The sequence below is a fragment of the Artibeus jamaicensis genome, unplaced genomic scaffold, assembly GCF_021234435.1.
Source record: "Artibeus jamaicensis isolate MK-2021 breed Jamaican fruit bat unplaced genomic scaffold, CSHL_Jam_final contig_700, whole genome shotgun sequence".
Lineage (NCBI taxonomy): Eukaryota > Metazoa > Chordata > Mammalia > Chiroptera > Phyllostomidae > Artibeus > Artibeus jamaicensis.
Window position 1 is genome coordinate 203542 of NW_026521930.1, and position 19789 is coordinate 223330.

The window sequence follows — 19789 nt, forward strand, 5'->3', positions numbered from 1 at the left end:
TGAAGTGGAGTGAGGTGTGTCTTGGCATTTAATGGGCACTCAGTCAATCAGATTCTGTGGATGTTCCAGGGTCTCTGGCAGAGACATTTCTAGGAATTGTGCCTTTTCTTTCTCCACCTGGATAACCCAACTGTTTCATGAAGCTGCTTTTCACAGACTCTTTGCAAATCCATCTGGAAATGTAGAAGAAAGGAGTAAAACAGAGGACCAGAAGAATTGCCAATTTTTTAAAGATGCCTTCGAGTGGCTTGTTTCAGCTGTTGATAGTTGTGGAATGTATAGTTACCCTGATGGGTTAAGACATTAAATTCTATAAAATTATATTTATAACTATTTTTATAAGTAATTCGAATTTAGAAAAGTTAGGAAATAATAAAGATCAGTCATAATCTTTTACCCAGGGATAAGTGCTATTAATATTTTTATATATTCACCTGAAGCTTACTAGCTTTCTGTGTATATGTGTAAAATATACAATATTCATATATTTCATACATGTATTTCATGTATACTAACATATATATTTACCAAAAAATAGTAACACACTCACCTGCTATTCAGTAACTTCTGCCCATGCCCAACATTATACAATGCATGTTTATCATATCAGAAATATAAATCTACATCAGTATTTAAAATAGCTATATAATATTTTATTTTATGACTGGTTCTTATTTATTTAGCTAATTGGTAGGCTTTTAGATTATTTATATTTTTAATGCCTCAAAGCTCATATTTGTACATATTTCTTTGGGCACTTGTCTCATTATTTACTTAGGTTAAATTCCCAGAGGTGGGATTTATAGGTCAAAGAGTCTAAATATTTTAAAAGCTTTCATTTCATACAACCAAATTTCCCTCTGAAGAGCCTGTACCAATTTATATTATCAACATCAGCAAGTGGGTGTGTCCTTTACCTCATATCTTTCCAGCACCATAAATAGTCATTTTCTTTACTTCTTATCAGTACCATCTGTGGGGGGCTGCTAGGATGAGAATAAGTCTACCAAGACGGCCAGTCTCTCAAAGGAGAAGGGCCAGAGGCCTTTTCCTCAATGGGTTTTTATTGGGTTCATTTGCATAGGAATATATGGTGTATAGACGTAAAGCTCATCAAACATTGTCAGGCAGTAAAGATCAAACAATAGATAACATTCAAAGAACTCTAAGGGCTTATTTTGAGTCAGGGTCAGATAGCTAAAGGGCCATAAAACTTTGGGAAAACAAACTCATTTCCTGATTGGACCCTTATCATTTAAATTGAGGGTATTAGCAAAGCAGGTTTCACAGGATTTTATGCATTCTTTCTTAGGCCTGATCAACCTAGGGAACTCACCATTTCCAGCACAGGTGGCACCCACCACCGGCATTGTTTTAGGCTTAAATCAGGCAGGGGAAGTAAGGCAGCCTAGAGACTAGGAGACTTCTTGAAGACAAAATGAGGATTCAGGCTATGTCAAAGCTGAGGGGCAAGGGTCTGTCACCCCCTTTTGCTGTAGCCCCCCAAGTCTTTCCCTGAGGTCCCTCTTGTGACCACACCTGTCTTAGGTCATCCCTCCCTTGAGGAATCTTACCCATCATTGGCTAACTTGTCATCCACTGGGGGCTGGGCAGAGTAAAATAAAGGGAGCAGAGGCACCCCCCCCACACACACACACCAGGGAGATAAGCTTTGCCTCCTTAGTGGCTTAGGGTCCCAAGGTCTCTCACTCAGCCTTAGCCATGTGGGGGTTACAGCTTCTGAAACCAAGGAGGGTGGTTCCAAATGATCATCAGCCAACATGGTATTCTTTGATTGTTTTTCATGTACATTTTAAAATTATGACTATGACTGAATTTCCCCCATATGTTTATTTCTTCTTTTGTGAATTTTCTGTTTATGTCTTATTGTCTATTTTTTAAAACAAATATAGTCATCTTTTTCTAATTGCCTTACAAAAGAACTTTATATGTTAAAGAGATTTACTCCATGTCTGTTTTAAACACTTTCAGTAATGGTCAGTCTAATCTGGCTTTTTTTCCATCTGAAGGTCTGGGATATGCCCTCTTACTGGAGAGAACACCATATTGTCTCCCTCGGCCGCATTGCTCTGGCTCTTAGTGAGAGTGAGCTGGAGCAGCTAGATCTCAGTTCCATTGACACTGTGGCTTCCCTAAGTCAGCAGTCAGAATGGACCTCAGGACAGGTAGGTAGATGCTGCTGGATCTTTTCCATCAATGTTCCATCATCACTGTAATTTTTTGGTCTGTTTCTATTTAGTAATATTTCTCTATATTTAGTAATTGTGAGTCATATTTTTTTATTTGCAATCCTAATAATGTTGACTGGCTGGTGGACATTATGAACTTTATATTTTTGAGAGCTTGATTTAGTTATACTCTTTTGAAGAGTATTGGGCTTTGTTCTGGAATACATTTAAATTACCTTCAGATCAGTTTGATTTGGGGGAGGCTTCCTTTTGAAATTGATTAGGGAGCATGTAGAGTGCCTTTTATTCTGTGGTTAGTTTATTCCAATGACTGAGACATGGTCCTTCTGAGAACACTGCCTAGTAATGCTCTGTGTATTTCAAGATCTCTCTCTTCTGGCTGGTGGGAATGTGAACTCTTTCCAGCTCTGTATGAGCTCTGGGAATTGTCTACCATACTGCTTTCTGATGCCTGTTCTTTTTTAAAAATTATTATTTTAATTGGTGTTCAAGTATCTTTTTAAAATATATATTTTATTAATTATGTTGTTACAGTTGTCCCATTTTCCCAATTCACTACCTTCTACCCTGCACCCCACCACAATCCACATTCTCCCCCTTTAGTTCATGTCCATGTGTCATACTTGTAAGTACTCTAGCTTCTACATTTCCCATACTATTCTTATCCTCTCCCTGTCTATTTTCTACCTACCATCTATGCTACTTATTCTCTGTTCCTTTTCCCCCCTCCCTCCTCCTTTGATTGCCCTGTTGCTAACCCTCCATGTGATATCCATTTCTGTGGTTCTGTTCCTGTCATAGTTGTTTGCTTAAGTTTGTTTTTGCTTTTGTTTTAGATGTGGTGGTTAGTAATTGTGTTTGCTGTCATTTTGCTGTACATGTTTTTTTATCTTCTTTTTCTTAGTTAAGTCCCTTTAACATTTCATATAATAAAGGCTTGGTGATGATGAACTCCTTTAACTTGACCTTATGTGGGAAGCACTTTATCTGTCCTTCCATTATCAATGAAAGCTTTGCTGGATAGAGCAATCTTGGGTGTAGGTTCTTGCTTTCCATGACTTGGAATACTACTTTCCAGCCCCTTCTTGCCTGTAAGGTCTCTTTTGAGAAATCTGCTGACAGTCTGATGGGGACTCCTTTGTAGGTGACTGTCCCCTTAGCTCTTGCTGCTTCTAGGATTCTCTCCTTCATTTTAATCTTGGCTAATGTAATGATGATGTGCCTTGGTGTGTTTCTTCTTGGGTCCAACTTCTTTGGGACTCTCTGAGCTTCCTGGATTTCTTGGAAGTCTATTTCCTTTGCCAGAATTGGGGAAATTCTCCTTTATTATTTGTTCAAATAAGTTTTCCACTCCTGGCTCTTCTTCTTCCCCTTCTGGTACCCCTATAATTCGGATGTTGGAGCGTTTAAAGATGTCCTGGAGGTTCCTAAGACTCTCCTCATTTTTTTGAATTCTTGTTTCTTGACTCTTTTCTGTTTGGCCATTATTTGCTTTCTTCTGGTCCACTCCATTGATTCGAGTCCCAGTTTCCTTGCCATCACTATTGGTTTCCTGTGCAATTCCATTCATTTCAATTAGTTTTAGTTTTTCAATTTTAGTTTTTCAATTAGGTTTGAGTCTTTATTTCCCAGTGCTGGGACCTGAGTTGTGAGGTCTGTCTCACTACCCAGTTGTTCCTCCTGGTTTATTCACATGAAAATGTATGAACACCTGGTCCTCCAGATGCTGCCTTGCCATGAGTCCTCTCTGCTCAGCTGCCTGTCTCTGCCCCTCCTACCAGTCTGGATGAATGTTTCTTCTTTAACTCTTTGGTTTTCAGATTTTCCTACAGTTCAATTTTTAGACAGTTCTGGTTGTTTATTATTTTTAAATTTGTTTGTGCAAGGAGGCACAGTGTATCTAGCTATATCTCCATCTTGGCTGGAAATCCAAAACTTTTCTGTAGGATCTTAGAGAAAGAAAAATTCATTCTTGCTGACATAGTCAGGAAAGACTTAATGAAGAAGGTGACATTGGACTTGAACCCTCAAAATAAAAATATGGTTGAATTTTAACAGTGAGAATGAAGAAATGGCATTTCAGATGGAATGACTGATTTGAGCAAAGGCACAAAGGCAGAAGATTACATGGTTCTGTCAGAAAGTTGTAGGAGCAGATGTCAGAAAAGTTTGAATCTTGATGCAGAAGAACTTAACTGTCCAAGCTGTTTGAAGATCTGAAGGAAATGAGCCAGCAGACATGGACACAAGACACTTCCTTTAGTGCTGGTGAAGGCTACAAGAGCTTCACTATATAAAGACACCTCTGTGGTCAGAGTACAGACTTGGGGAGATTAGCCTGAATGCAGTGGCTACGGTGGTTTGAAATGAGAACCATGTGTGGAGGAGTGGGGTAGGGGATCAGTTAGGAGGCTGCTGAATTATCCCCTCAGGCTCTGTGGTCTCAATCATCCCTAGATAGTTCATCTCCTAACCTTTCTTATCTCCGTAGGCTAAATCCATCCTGCGAGGATTTCTGGAGGATTCAGGCTATTGCATCCAGGATCTGAAGAGCTTCCATTTGGTAGGACTTGGTGCAACCCTATGTGACATGAATATCACTGAAATCTCACGTATAAAGATCTCAGAATTCAGGTAACTAAAACACTAGTGTGCAAAATGGCAAAGTGATCTGTGGGTTGTTCCTTCAGCAAGATGTCCTCTGCTTCTGATGCTTGCCCACCTTCTGACCTAAAACAGAGGGGGCTTGGCTGGATCTTTCTTAGATGTTGAGCTGACTTAACTTCTGCACACTGTTTTTTTGGTTAGTGAGTCTTCCAGGCTCACACTATATCCCTACCTCTTAACCAGGGTGGTCATTGCCAGAATTGGGAACCTGCTCTGCAGCATTCATGTCTTGGCAGAGTTCAAGAGGAAGGCAGAAGTTGTGTTTGGGGATCCCACAGAATGGTCTGGCTCTGTCTTGCAGGAACTCGGAACCATTGCAGGTATGAGGCACCTTGAACATGCCGTTTTTATGATAAATCTGGGAACAGAAAAAAATCCTTGGTCATGTGTAGCAAATATTTGCATAGTTACAGTAAAACCAAGATTTCAGCGCACACAAAGTTGCAGATGGTGGGGTTGTAAATCTACCATTTGAATAAGCTCTTTCGGTGGTTTTGTGCACATGAAAGTGATTTAAAATGTGATTGCATTGGCTCCTAAATTGGTTTGTACACAATATAAAAATGCACCTTCTGGGTATACGTTTTTATTGTAGACCAATCAGGGCTAATATGACCCACATTTTTCTTCTGAGTTGATTAGGAAACTCAGTTCCCAGTGCGATTTTCAGGGTCTTCTGTAAGGAATTATGCATGCCTCAGATACACAGATCTGTGCATCTTGCAGCATCATTAATAAAATAAGTAGAGTTCTGCTGGCTTGACCCAAACCCTCATGTTTCCTTTTTCTCCCCAGCTGGATTAACTAAGGAAGAGCTCCGAGTGCTTGATAAAGATTTGATGCCGTATTTTCAACCATCAGCAATCAGATGCCTTCCTGATGAGATTTTCAAAGTAGGTCCTCAGTTCTTGAAGGAGAATTGGAGCTTGACCCCATTTCATATCACAGCAGGAAGCAGATGGCAGGTCTTGTATTCTAGGGACACAACTGGGCTTCTGCTCACAGTGCCAGAGGAGAGCTGTATGCTGACAATGGACAAGTCACAAGATAATTTCAGGATTTTTAAACAGTTTTTCTTAAACATTTAACTTATGTTTTAATTGTATTTATTTTTATGGTTGCATTCTTTTCATAGTGAGTGGCACTAATTTCTATTTATGATGGTATGACAAGTTTATATTCCCTTATCCCAAACCTTTGGGAACAGTTACATTTCAGAATTCAGAATTTTCTAGATTTTAGAAAGATCACTATGTGACTACACAGTTTGGCTGTGTCTTGGGAAGTTCCTATAAGCAAACACATTGTTCCTTTTAAGAAACTGGTGACAAGTCTCACTAACTGAAATAAATAGAGACTATAGAAGCTTCATATCAGTTCAGGTCAGGTTTTGCTAACAAATAAATTTGTCTTAAACTTTAGAAAAAACTTTCCACTTGCAGACTCTTTTTGGACTTTAGAATTGCAGATGAGGGATTGTGGACCTGGATATTTCCTTTAAATATATATTTCAGTAAAAACACTTCAATTAATTTAAAGAAAAATATTTTAAAAACCACAGTAAGACAGCTGACAAACTACTATGGAAACAAATGAGAGGGTGAAATTGGATCAACTGAAGTTAAGGAAGCAGGGTATCCAGTGAGAAGTCCTTGCTTCCTATCCATGTACAAGATCAGGGGAGTGTTTAGGACAGCCTGCTCTGATGGGGACTGACCCTGGTGTTCTTGCTTGCTGGGTAAGTTGAGAACACATTCTGTCCCCCACAACTGAATAAGACACACAAATGAGCTTAGGCAGATGCCCAGGATGCCACATCATTGGTTTATTTCAAGACACACAGCAGATCCTGAACCATTTAAATACCCAGGACAGCTGCCAGCACAGAGCAGGCACAGTAGTTGCTTTGAAGAATAAATAGTCCTGAAGCCATTGAGCTTCCTCTCTGGGGAGCTCTGTGGGACAGGCAGCTTGGTTCTGAATGCTGCCACATTGCTGAGCACTTTTTTATGGTCTTGTTTGGAGTTCAGTTTGTGGCTGCTTCCTTGCTCCAGCATTTATTCCAGAAATTCCTATTGACCACCTACATTGCGATAGGCTGAAGGCTAGGTGCATCTGGGCATGCACCAGGGAAGGGGTCTAACAGTGTCTTCAGGGGACTGGAAGATAAACTAAAGGAGTGCAGTGAGCTGGGTAGGGGTGGAAATGAGTCCTATCTAGATTGGGAAGCTACTTCTCTATTTATTTTTATTTTTTAATTCTTACCTGAGGATGTTTATTGATTTTAGAGAAAGTGGAAGTGCGGGGGTGGAGGGGAGTAGAGAGAGATCAATTTGAGAAACATCAATTGATTGCCTCTCCTATGTGCCCCAACCAGGGATCAAATCTGCAACCCTTTAGATTATAGGATGATGTTTTGATTAACTGAGCCCCTGCTGGGGCTACTTCTCATCTCTGGCACATTGGTATAATGTAACAATGTGGGCCCAGGGTTGTTGGATCTTCCTTTTTTTTTTTTTTAAGAAGAAGAAGCCCTAGATGGAATGGCTAACTGGATTGAGCGCATGCCTACAAACTACAGGGTCATTGGTTTGATTCCCAGTCAGGATACATGCCAGGTCCTTAGCTGGGGGTGCGTGAGAGACAACCACACATTGATGTTTTGTTCCCTCTCTTTCTCCTTCTCTTCCCCTCTCTAAAAATAAATAAATAAAATAAAATCTTTTAAAAAAGGAAGTCAGAAATCTCCATTTTCACTGTGAAATCTCCTGATAATTAAATGTTGGCAACAACTTTGAATTTGCTTTTTAAAACATAATGCAATAGGCCTAGAGATGGAATCTAGCTTGTGGGTGAGAAGTCAATAACATTAGAAAAATAGATAATTTTTATTACAGGCTCTGTTAATGGTAGATGTAAGGTGGAAGCCAGAAGAATACTTACGCTGTGCATGTTGGGTGGGGGGCAGTGAGAGAAAGGAGATGATGCTGAATCTTGCAGGAGAGTTGGAGAGGGAAGAGCACTGTCCAGACAGAAGAGCTTGGCAGAGTGCCGACTCGGGGGTGCTGCACACGTAGCTGGTCGTTCTCCTGAGTGAAGAGTGCTTGGGGGAAGTGGCTGGAGAGATGGGCAGGGCCCAGGGCACAGAGGCCTCATTGTCACATTCAGGAGGAGCTTGAGCTATGTCCTGGAGCAAGCAAGAGTCTACATGCATCCAAGAACATATCTCTCTAGGCAGGAAAGAGGGTAAAGGTGAAGAGGAAGGAGTAGTAGATTCTGACCCCCTTTCTCAGAATCTTTTGGGCCCTTAGAAAACAAGCCAGATTACTTTAGAGGCCTTCCCACAAATGCAGAATCCTGCCATCCCATCTTGTTCCAGACCTACTGGAACTAGTAACCACGTCCTCTGACTGAAGCGATTCCAGAAGCCTCTTGTTTAGGGTCCTTAAAGACACAGTGTGCACCAAGGAATTTCCCACTTCCAGTGTGCAGGGAAGACATCATTAAATAGATCCCACTTTCTCCCTCTTCTTAGGACTCATGGTGCTTTGGCAGTCATGCCAAAACATCAGAATATGCATAGGAGATGAGTCCTCTGTGCCATCCCATATCTCGTCCAAACGCCAGGAGAGGTTATGTAGCTTGCCCAATATCATGCCGCTTGGGTGTAGGGGAGCTGGAACACAGATTCAGCTCTGTGGCCTTTAAGCATGCATATTGTCCTCCACACCAGAAGCATTTGAGAGGTATTGTGCACAGGATTGAGCAACATTAACTCACACAGTGAGAAGTTACAGGCTCTTGTTTCAACTCACCTTTAATACTGGTTGCTTAAGGAGGAAGTCTCAATGTCTCAATTTGGAGCTAAAATGTCTTCAAGACCTCTGTAACACATTTAAATATCCCCCCCTTTTTTTTAAGGCCTCAGGTTCAGCTGTCATTAGTGAACAAATCTAGCTAGAATTCTATAATGTTTTCATTTTTAAAAAGATTTTTTAATTTATTATTTTTAGAGAAGGGGGAAGGGAGGGAGAAAGAGAGAAACAAGGATGGGGGAGAGAAAACTCAAGATAGGTTGTCTGTCACATGCCCCCAAATGGGGACCTGGCCCACAACCCAGGCATGTGCCCTGACCAGGACCCAACCAAGACCTTTCTGTTTGCAGGAGGACGCTCAACCCGCTGAGCCACACCTGTCAGCCCTGTTGTTTTTATTTCTTTTGGCTTGTTTTTTATGGTTACTGATGGCAACTCTGCCTGGTTTTCCATTTTTAGAAATTTCCATTTATAAATTTATTTTGATAACAAAAATGCCAAAATATGATCTGATTTTTAAGAAGAAACTGTGAAGATGAGCATAAAATGGTACATGACGGCGCTACCCCCTTGCCCCTGCAGGAGCTCTCAGCGGATCAGATTGCCGCCCTGGGTCCCCAGAACGCCGCGGCTGTGACCGCGGCCCAGCGCGGCCAGCTCAGCGTGCCGCAACTGCAGAGCCTCCAGTGGGCGCTAGATGGCGCCAAGATGCGTCTTTGGCTAGATGCGGCCCCCAGTTCCAGCCCCACCTGGACCCCCTCCTCCCATTCTCCAGGTGAGCAAGAAAACCCCCTGCTCACCCACCATTCCCCATCCTGCATTCCTATCCGTTGGTCCGTCTTGCTGGGCTTGGTGCAGGAGGGTTCCTAAGATTCAAGTTGGGGTCTCTCTGACAGTCAAGGGAATTGTCTTCAGAGAAAAATCCAAAGGCTTTACTAAACATGTATAAAGGACTCTCAACTCCAGCTGCACTAAAAAGTCACCTGGGGGCCCTTTAAAAACCTCCATTTTGTGGACCCCACCCAGAACCTATTGAATCAGTCTCTCAGGACTAAATTCATTTCACTGATTCTTTTTTGCCTCCTCCTTCCTTCTCACTGTGGAGTGTTAATGAATAAATCTAACCAATATATATTAGATACCTACTGTGTGCCAGGCCTGCTGTAGGGGCTGGGAACAGAAAGGTGAGCAAGATAGGCCCAGCTGTCTTGTGAACAAGATGATTTCATAGCTGGTAAGAGCAGGAGAGGAAAGAAGCCAGGGAGGTGAGATGACTGATAGAGTGGAGCTAGGAGGGGAATAGGGACATGTGGTTTTCCTCCCCCTTTTTCCTCCTTGCCTTTCTTACTCCTCCCCTCCTTTTCCCTCACTCTCCCACTTCTGTGTGATTCCTTCTGTCTTTAGTGAGCAGCGTCTTTGGTCTAAGACGTGGGGAGACAGTCATGAACAAGCCACAATTGTCTTCCATCTTCACTGAGTATAGGGGCAAGGGAAGAACACATGTCCAGGTGATCATGAGGCAGTATGATAGGTGCTATGATGGGAGCACACTGAGGGGACATGGGAGCCACAGCTGACCTGGGCTCAAGGGGCACTGGGCAGTTGCCTGGGAAGTCTCCCAAAGATAGTGATATCTAAGCCCTACCCAAGATGGGAAGAAGATGGACTCAGCCAGGTGTCCCAGAGGACACAGGAGGGTGTCCGAGGTTGAGGGAACAGTGTGAGTAAATACCCAGAGAACAAAGAGAATTTGGCACTTAAACCTCCACTATACCTTTAACAGTGCCAACATAAGAATATTCAAACCAGTAGAGAACTTTTATGAGTTTGAGCCCAACCGATGACAAGTGCTGGGAAGCAAAATCTCAACAAACTGAGAAAATGCTCCAGAGAATGGCAGTTTTGTACCTTATCTTATGCATCAGATTCAAAGGAGAAGATGTAAGAGGGTTACATGAAATTCATTGGTGGTAGATTAGGGAGGCAGGAGAATGCAAAGTGGGGAACTCTCTGAGACTGGATAAAAACTGAAACAGATAGACGCCTACTTCTTTTAATTTTTTTTATCCTCACCCAAGGACGGTTTTTTCATTGTTTTTAGAGAGAGAGAGTAAGGGAGAAAGAGAAGTATCGTTACCGAGAAGAGGTCCAAGGGGGGCGGGTAATATTTGGTCCACTGAGGGATGCCAAAAACTGCTACAGAACAGGGTCCCCTCTCAAGGACAGTATACTAATACCTACTGGGCTCATCTGTCCACCGCCAGAGGAAAGACATCTCTCAATGCCAGAGATTTGTGAAAAGGAAAGGAAAGGTTTATTTAAAGCTGTACAGACTTAAAGCAGTGAACCGATGTCCCCATAAAAATATCAAAGTCCTTTAAGATAACCACAGATACCACAGTGCTTCCTTCTCCCCCTGCCCCAATTCGGGGTACCGTGTCTCAGGAAAAGAAGCACACATCTGTGTTTCAGGCCGCTGGCACCATCAGCTCTGTCACCATCCAGGCAGAATCTCTAATTAATCCAAAGTCATGCGGCACCTTCTCAAGGTCCACTGGCAAGAGTTCTTTGTACCCATTTTCCAAGCCAAGTCTCTCCTGCTTCCCAGGCCATGTGGCCAAAGGGAGCACTCCAAATCTGCATGGGCCTCTTCTACCAAAGCTGCAGGGGTCTGCACTCCACCAAAAGCATGTGGCTTTCTTCTTCACCTGGCTGTAGGGGTCCCCACTCTGGCAAAGTCACGTGGCTCTCCCTTCACATGGCTGCAGGGGTCCTCACTCTGCCCCAAACCGCGTGGCTCTCTCTGCTACCTGGGCAAGAGGGAATCTACACTCAGCCAAAACTGTGTGACTCTCCTTCCAATGGCTGTCGTGTCTGGGTTTAAATCCCCACACCAATCCTCCTCTGCACCCCCACTTCCAACTCCTCCCACGATCAGTCACACCTGCCAGTAGTTCTGTATTATTACAAGCTTACTGGGCTGCCATTGTTAGTCTGGGCAAGTATAGCCACAAGGTGTGGAGCCAATCAACTCCAGGCTCTCACGCAGGTGCTGTAACTCAGGGGACCAGCCCCCAGTTACATCCTGGGTAGAAGCCACTCCCTTCTCTCTGGCTCAAAGCCTGGCCACAGCTATTTAACATATCTATGAAAGCAGTCAAAGGTTATAGATACGTTAAATGACCATGCCAGAGGTTAGCTGGGAAACCGTTGCTATGCAAAACAACTCTCAGTAGCCCTGCTCTATTTGTCCCTTCCCCCAACTGACACCTGGGGGGTGGGGAGGTGAGGACATCTTAATATTTCCTAGAAACTTCGAGTTCTGGACCCCATTCCAAATCTTTTTTTGGGGGGCCCCCCTCCTGGCTGCACCCTTTTACAATATCAGTTGGCCATTTCCCCTACACGTCTGGACCCAGGATGGTACAAAACCAGACCAAGGATCAGATCTGCAACCCAAGCATGGACCCTCACCTGGAATTGAACCTGCAACCTTTTGGTTATAGGAGACTGCTTCAATCAGCTGAGCCACACCTGCCAGGGTGACACATACTTTTCTTTTACACTTGTGGTTATAGGATAGTTAACAGTTAATGATCAACATAATAACAATGAGGTACTTTGTGGTCTCTTTGGGTGTGATGGTTGTGCTTCGAGGGACCTAGAAAAAAGAAATTACTTTGATATTCCAAAGATATGTTATCCTAGATGCAAAAAGACAATAGATGGGCTCAGTTAAAGTAAAGATTGACCTTTGCCAAGGAAGACAATAGCCGAGGACACTACTACCTGTCTTGAACTGCTTTTAGTTAGGAGGTTTTAATTTTAGACCATCCTATGTGGTTACTTTGGTCTCTGAGTCTGTAAGCCCACCACGCAGGCCTCCCTTGAGCTTGTGAGGTTTAGTATGTGGCCCCCTTTCCACACTAGCCTTCAGTTTGAGATGGCGAATTAGAGGATTCCCAATTTCTGCTGCTGCCAGTGTCCAGAGATGGTACTAATAAACAGGAGTCATGTCATTTGATTTACTGTGATTATTTAAAATTTTTTTCATTAGTCCGCTCTGGTGTGGTTTAGTTGGTTAGAGCATCAACTTGTAACATAAGGGTTGCAGATTAAATTTCCAGGCAGGGCACATACCTAGGTTGGGGGTTTGTTCTCTGGCCTGGGTGTGTACAGGAGGCAATCCATCAATGCTCTCTTGCATGAATGTTTCTCTTTTTTCCTTCCTCACTCTCTAAAAGCAATGGAAAAAAATGTCCTCTGGTGAGGATAAAACATACTCATACAAATCCCTGCAAAATCTCTTCATTAAAATATAATGTGTATATATTTGGAAATTATTTTTAAATGTTATAGTGTTTTGTGTGTATAATACAAACAATAAATAACATACATGGTTCACACCATGTAAGGTCTGAAAAAGAACGCAGTGACATCTCCCTCAGTCCCCTGCCCCCAAGTCACCTAGTTCCCTTCCCCAGAGGCAGACAATGTTACCAGCCTCTTGTGCATTTGCCCAGAGATATTTCTAGATTATCTCTGCACTTTGACAGAAGCTAATATTATACACTTCATTCTAGGTCTTGCATTTTTTACCTAACAATGTAAGGAGAATGTTGGAGACTGTTTCATCTCTGTACATAGAGCTGTTCTATTGCTGGTTTTCCGGTTGCCATAACTTTATTTAAGTAGATCTCTGTAGACAGACACATCACTGTTTTTTTGTTTGTTTTTTACTGTTACAAAGAACATGGCAACATATGTTCAAGTTTTCTGCAGGATAAACTCTTCGAGTGGGATAGACAGGGCAGAAGGTTTGTGCATTTGTAATACTAAGGGATATTGCCGCATCCCTGGCAGAGAAGCAGAGGGGCAGTGCCAATTTTCCCTTAAACCAGTAGGGTCAGAAAGTAGCTAGGGCACCTTAAAAAGGTGTTCCTGTAAGTCCTCAGCCAGGCACAATCCTAGATGCCTTTCTCTCTCCATTCATCCCTCAGGCCTGAGCGGGCTGACAGTGGGTGGACCCTTCTGTGGACCAGGACTTTAATCTCTTGTTTCCTAAACGTGCTTTATAATCTGAATCACCTGGGATTGATGCTTAAAATTCAGATATTGGGGCCTGTCCCAGACCTGCTTAATCTGAATCTGCAGGGCAGAATCCTGGAATTTGATTTTAACCAGCTCCCCAGGTGACTCATTTGATGAAGGCAGCTCTGGTACTGCTGATTCTCACAATCTTAGTTAATTTTTATCACCCCAACCTCTTATCTGGGGTCATCACTCCCACTTAAGAGACAGCAAAGCAATATTCAGCAGGTCAAATGATTGGCTCCAGAGGGGGCCAACCCAGGGAGTTGGATAAAATGCATCCGCGGGCTGTGGAGACCCCCCCTGTGTACTTTCTTGTGCTTCCTTTTAGGAGCCTCCATTCCCCTGGGTCTTTGGCCTGGCTGCCTGTTGCTGGTTCTAGTGCCCCAGCTCATGCGGTGAGTGGCCAGCACACATCACCTCCCAGTGCTGAAGCTGCTGGCCGAAGACCTTGATCTGAGACCAGGGCCAGGGCCTTGAAACTGGAAAGTCACAAAAAAGAAGAAAAATTACTAACAATGATCTCGCAAATTCTTAAGCTGCCTTGTTCACTTAGCTGAGACACATCCTCTGCCCCATTTCAGCCTCTCTTGTTTTCCAGCCTAAAGATAGAAGCTGTTCGGGAAGGGGGTGGGTGGTTCTGTCAACAGCATGAGGACCTTGTATACAAGTTACTGCCCTTTCTTCAGAGAGGCCAGAACAATGGGTTCAGGCAAAAACATCACTTTAGCCAGGTTTCTACTGATGGTTTCTACTCTGCCTTAATTTCCCTTCTTCAGAGCTACAGGCTACATTGGATTTCTTCTTACACATTTAGCAGAGCTGAAATAAATGAATCCCTCACAGGAAGCCAATATTCCTGCCTGATTGCTGGGACTAACTGATGTTCTGGTGGGCATTTCATTGCTTGGGAATTAAAACATTTAACATGGCTCAATGTTAAATCAATTTTTAAATACATTCTCCAGACACCTTCCATTTCACCAGGAGTCAGCTGAATGGATGGCTATTATCAGTGAAGCTTTCCCAGAATTCCTTTTTTGGTGGACATGGTGGCTCTTTCTTTTTCAAATTGCTCTGGGCTTTGGGGATGGGTTGAAATAAAAGAAAATACATTGTTGAAGTTAGTGACCCATGTGGTTATGGCACAGCAGAGCAGACACACCCCACTGGCCCAATCCTTTTGGAGGCTGGGATAGAGTTACTTCTGGAAATTTGCAGAACACTGTTGGCCTTTGGCTCAGGGAAGCAAAACTCAGGAAGGGGCGACAGCAGTGGTGCTTCGCCACCTCCCACATGTTGTGCCTTCTTAAAGACAGCCATCAAAGTTGTTTCACAGCATTCCATAGGTAGCAAGTTAGGCATCCTGGGTTCTCCTCCTGCACACACCTGGAGGTAAGAAGAAAAGCTGCTTGAGTTTCCAAACTCTCCAGTGCTCCCTAAGAGGTGGGTGGATTCTTAAAAGTAGCATAGGTAGTTGTTACAGAGACTGGCATTTTCTCATATGTCACAGGTGGTTATGACAAGAAATTAAAAGACCGGGGTTTGGAAGGCATGATCTTGCAGGTATTGTTAGTGTAGGAAGCTAGACAGTAATAAAGGAAGAGAGCAAAGGGAATCAGACATTTGGAAGCCTAATAAACTGGGAAGCCACTTCACACACTGCATAGGGGATCGCAGCATTGCCCTGCCAAGGGTATTAACACCACTCCCTCCCCGATGTAGGGAGAAAGGACTAGCTTCCCAATCTCCCCGAGGAACTGCTGGCCTGGTACCAAATAGTTGAAGGAAGGAGAGGAGGGGAAGTCCTCTGCCAGGAGCATTCCCAGTAAAAGCCAGGATGGTGCAAGGGGTGGTGCTTCCACTTTGAGGTATGCACAGCGGGAGCCACAAAGGCAACGGTGGAGGCCTTTCAGTCTAGCCTGGGCAAAGGATCGGATTGGATACAGAACCCAGAAGATCTAGGGAATGGATGGGTGAGAGAGAGGGCTCATCAGAAACCTGTGAAGGATTAGGAAATTGATTGATTAGTTCAAAAAAATGTCCAGTCCTTCTCGAGCCTGAAATAATATAATATCATCAGCCTCACAAAGGTGAGCACTAGTGCTCCCCCTCCACCAACACCAGCTCCTTCTAATGGCCCTAGCAGCTGCCTGCAGCCCAGGACTGTGCAGACTGCAAGTACAGGTCCCAGCACGAGCCTGGAGACAGCCACACAGCATCTACTGGAGTGTAGCCAGGAACAGACTAGGCTAGCCAAATGGGAACAGGCTGAACTGGGCTGAACCAATAGCACAGAATTTCTGGACACTGGCTTTTGTTCTGGGCTTGATGAAAACAAGGCTGGACTTCTTTCACAGTAGGGCAGAGCTGAACCTGGGACAGTCTTTTAATTTAGCTTCTATAATAAATATTACTACCACACCTTATCCTCCCATATGTGGGTCCCTGGAATGCTTTCCTTGTGAGTCTGTGAACCATTACTGCTGGCAACAATGTTATTTAGGCTATGATTTGGTTTTCTTTCATTGGTGGGAAAGTGGTGCTGATGTTGCTTCGACAGCCAGTTGTTTATCTTGTTACAAATCACACCAGCTGCCAATTTACCTGGGCTGGGCCAGTTGCTTGGAGAGGGGTGCCGGATGGGAATGTGTTTGTGCTCATTTTTATCAGAAAGGCCCTCAATCTCATTCAGTATTATCTCTGATTATCCCATTCCTTTGGATTATACTGGCAATGACAACAAAAACAACTCTTCTTTGGGGCAAACTTCATGCTGCCACTGTCATGTAATTTTGGGTCTCATCTTCCCATCCCTTCATGTGTTTTTGATTATTTCCTGGATTGTCCCTCCCATCCTGGGTGATGACCATGGCTCCTGTTTTGGACGGCCAGCTCTGCCTTGGGCACTGTTCTGGGGGCCTTACCTGTGTCCTTAGCTCACGTCATCACCCTCACGACCCTGCCAGGTGGGTGCCACTATGATTCCCATGTTCCAGGTGAGGGAACTGAGACGGAGAGGTTAAGGAATTCTTGTTGAAGTCCTGTCAAATAGCAGAATTTAAATACTGACTTTAAAAAAAAATCTTGCACTGTGCAGCCTCCTTTAACTTCTCTAATAAGTTAGATCAGAAAGAGAGTCTATAAATCCCTTCACCTCTTCCTCTGACAGGAGGCCAGCTGCCTCACAGCACGAATAATTGGTGATGGCCTGCAGAGTTTGTACCCTGCAGGACCCTCAGGGTCTCAGGTTGAAGTGTGCTATCCTTTGAACACTGGAAAGTAGTGGGCTGCACTGGCAGGTGCCTTTCAATGTCAACCCTGCTGTTGGATTCCCAGAGTCCATCTTCTACATTTCCCCAGCTGGATGGATGCAGAGATCACAGTCACTTACATGCAGGTTACAGGGTGCTGGCCATGGTTCTGATTATTTTGAATATTTCCCCAGCTAGGTCCTTTTGCTGAACCCTCCCCTTCAGGACCACTCCAGACACCGAGCCTGGTGTGATGGGGGCTGGAAGTCTCCCGGAAGGATTTTGCACAGGTAGTAGGCACATCAGCCCATCCTTAGGAGAGAATGTCCTGGAAACAGCTATGACTCTGGCCCAGGTATGTGGTCATCTCTTCTGCACAACTGGAGGCTGGAAGCCCCTTTGAAGTGACTGAACTACCTTCCTTTGGGGGTCTAGTGCATTGTCATCTGCTCCCTGCAACATCAGGCCCACAGAAACCCCACTCCCCATTGCACTTCTCTATGGTCCTCCCTGAGGTCTTGGGACAGGAAACCTGAGGCTCTGATTCTCAGTGATGCCTGGTCCAGTTCCAGGCACTGTCACACCAAGAAAGATTTGAGATTAGAGGAATGGACATGGCAACTCACCAGCATGTATCCCCATCAGAATACAAGCAGCTGTGGGCAGCAGCCTTGTCTGTCAGGTTCACTGCCATGCTTCTACTGCTCAGCAGTACCGATTAGGCTGGGTCATGGTTGGTGTTTGTTATATATTTGTTCAATATAGGAGTGAAACCACTTCCCTCCTTGCATTAAAATGAACTCAGTAGAATCTTTGATCAGGCAAATGCTGGGGAACTTCAGCTCCAGGGGAGCTGGGGGAAATATGATCAGAATATATTAATTTAACAAAAATTTGTTGAGAACCTACTTCTACCAGCACTGTGTTAGCCACTATGGATAGAGAGTATGCAGCCCTGCCATCATGGAGCTTGAGTTCTGCTTGGCACTGGGGGAGGCAGGTAATACACACACACACACACACACACACACACACACACACACACACACACACACATATCAGAGGGTGATAAATCTGGAGGGAGGAATTGGGAGCTTCAGATGGTGGTGGTGAGGAGGGCAGAGAACATGTTTCAAGTAAAAATCAGGTGATCAGGGAAGCCTCACAGAAAAGAGGATGACTGAGCAAAGATTTGAGGGCTGCAGGGGGTGGCTCATGTGTATCTACATCTATCCCATCTATTTCATTTATCTATCTAACACTCTATCTAGCTATTATCTGTGTATCCATCTATATCTATATGTATGCCTATCATCATCATCTCAGGCAGAAGGACAAACAACTGCAAAATCCCAGAGGCGGGATTAAAGGTTAGGGTGTCTACAGACTGCTGGAGTGGCAAGTGGCTGGGACAAAGCAGTGGAAGTGGGGTAGGGAGAGGCAGGAGATGAGGCTGGTGAGGTGATGATGGTGGGGACCAGATCAGGCAGGACCTTGTGGTCACCATTGGGCTTTGTCTCATGGTTCTGAATAAAATGAAAGTGGGATGAGGTGGAACTCACATAGGATCTTTGCCTTCCCCCACACCAAATTAGGATCTAAAAGAGAAATTTGTTTATTGAGGTCAAGAGGGTACAAGCAATCTAAAAATCAAAAGTTTATGTGGCTTTAATGGCTTTTCTTCCTATTGTTGAATGGGCCTGGGATGTTATTTGTACATTTTCTAAGGGTCCCAATCTGCTCATGAAATCCTTACACAGAGAAGCTCTGGGGAAGAGATTCCTTAAGCAGCCCATTGGGGAAACTTAAGAAGTTGTGAGTAATTGCTCAGTGCTGCCTACTTCTTTCCCTTCTGCTCCATGTGTACTACAGCATAGGCATTGCACATGATAGTGAGTGAAGCAGTTAGCAAAAAGAAGCTCTGGAAGCCCTCTCTACTGTCTCAGCACTGGTCCAGGTCCTTCATTGTTTTGTCCATGGTCAGAGGGTCTTTTTGATTTTCCAAAAACCCAGGGAACTCTTTTCCTGTGGTTACTCTCAGGTCCTTCTTTGTTAAGTAGCCTTTACTCCAGAAAACTTGTGAAATGTGAACATCATGGTTTCTATGATATGCTCCATTTCAGATGGCATTTTGGTGAGGTCTTGGCCAGAGAGGCATGGCAGGACATTTCTGGAGCTTTGCCCTCTATACCTCTCCCCTTCCAGCACCAAGGCTTCTTAGAAAAAGTGACTGTGGCTCCTGGAACTCAGTTCTGAGTTCTGTCTTACATTCTTTACATATTGTCTAGCTTCCCTTACTTTCCATCCTGTTGTCTCCTTGAAAAGCGGTCCTTGTGTCAGTTCAGTTTGAAGAACATTATGGTAGTGTTACAGAACAAGGCGGGTGGGGTGGGGAGGGCAATTATTGGCCCACCTAGGGACACCAAAAACTGTTACAGAACAGGGGCACACACACATGGGGCCAAAGGGGGGTTACAATATACTATTACTGAAAAGACCCCCACTAGGTTTGCTTCTCTGCCACCTTAGGAAAGACGTCTCTCAATGCCAGAGATTTGTGAAAAGGAAAGGAATGTTTATTTAAAGCTATACAGGCTTAAAGTAGTGACCTAATGTCTTCATTAAAATATCAAAGTGCTTTTGGATACCCACAGATGCCCACAGTGCTTCCTTCTCCCCCTGCCCTAATTTGGGGTACTGTATCTCAGGAAAAGAAGTAGGTGTCCATGATTCAGGTTGTTCGGCACCATCA

At 43.9% G+C, this 19789-nt stretch overlaps 1 protein-coding gene and 1 pseudogene across 1 annotated transcript in view; one reads left to right on the forward strand and one right to left on the reverse strand.

The window, feature by feature from the left end:
- The window catches only part of OTOA (otoancorin), a 69195-nt gene extending 54675 nt beyond the window's left edge, over positions 1 to 14520 (forward strand). Inside the window, exons 23-28 of the mRNA XM_037144193.2 lie at positions 2031 to 2186; positions 4702 to 4844; positions 5061 to 5197; positions 5673 to 5770; positions 9275 to 9467; positions 14115 to 14520. Of these exons, the coding sequence (XP_037000088.2) occupies positions 2031 to 2186; positions 4702 to 4844; positions 5061 to 5197; positions 5673 to 5770; positions 9275 to 9467; positions 14115 to 14185 (798 nt within the window). The 3' untranslated portion in view covers positions 14186 to 14520. The remainder of the gene's footprint in view (positions 1 to 2030; positions 2187 to 4701; positions 4845 to 5060; positions 5198 to 5672; positions 5771 to 9274; positions 9468 to 14114) is intronic.
- Positions 14521 to 18874: 4354 nt separating this feature from the next.
- On the reverse strand, positions 18875 to 19167 carry LOC119048550 (protein S100-A10-like; annotated as a pseudogene).
- Positions 19168 to 19789: the final 622 nt, after the last annotated feature.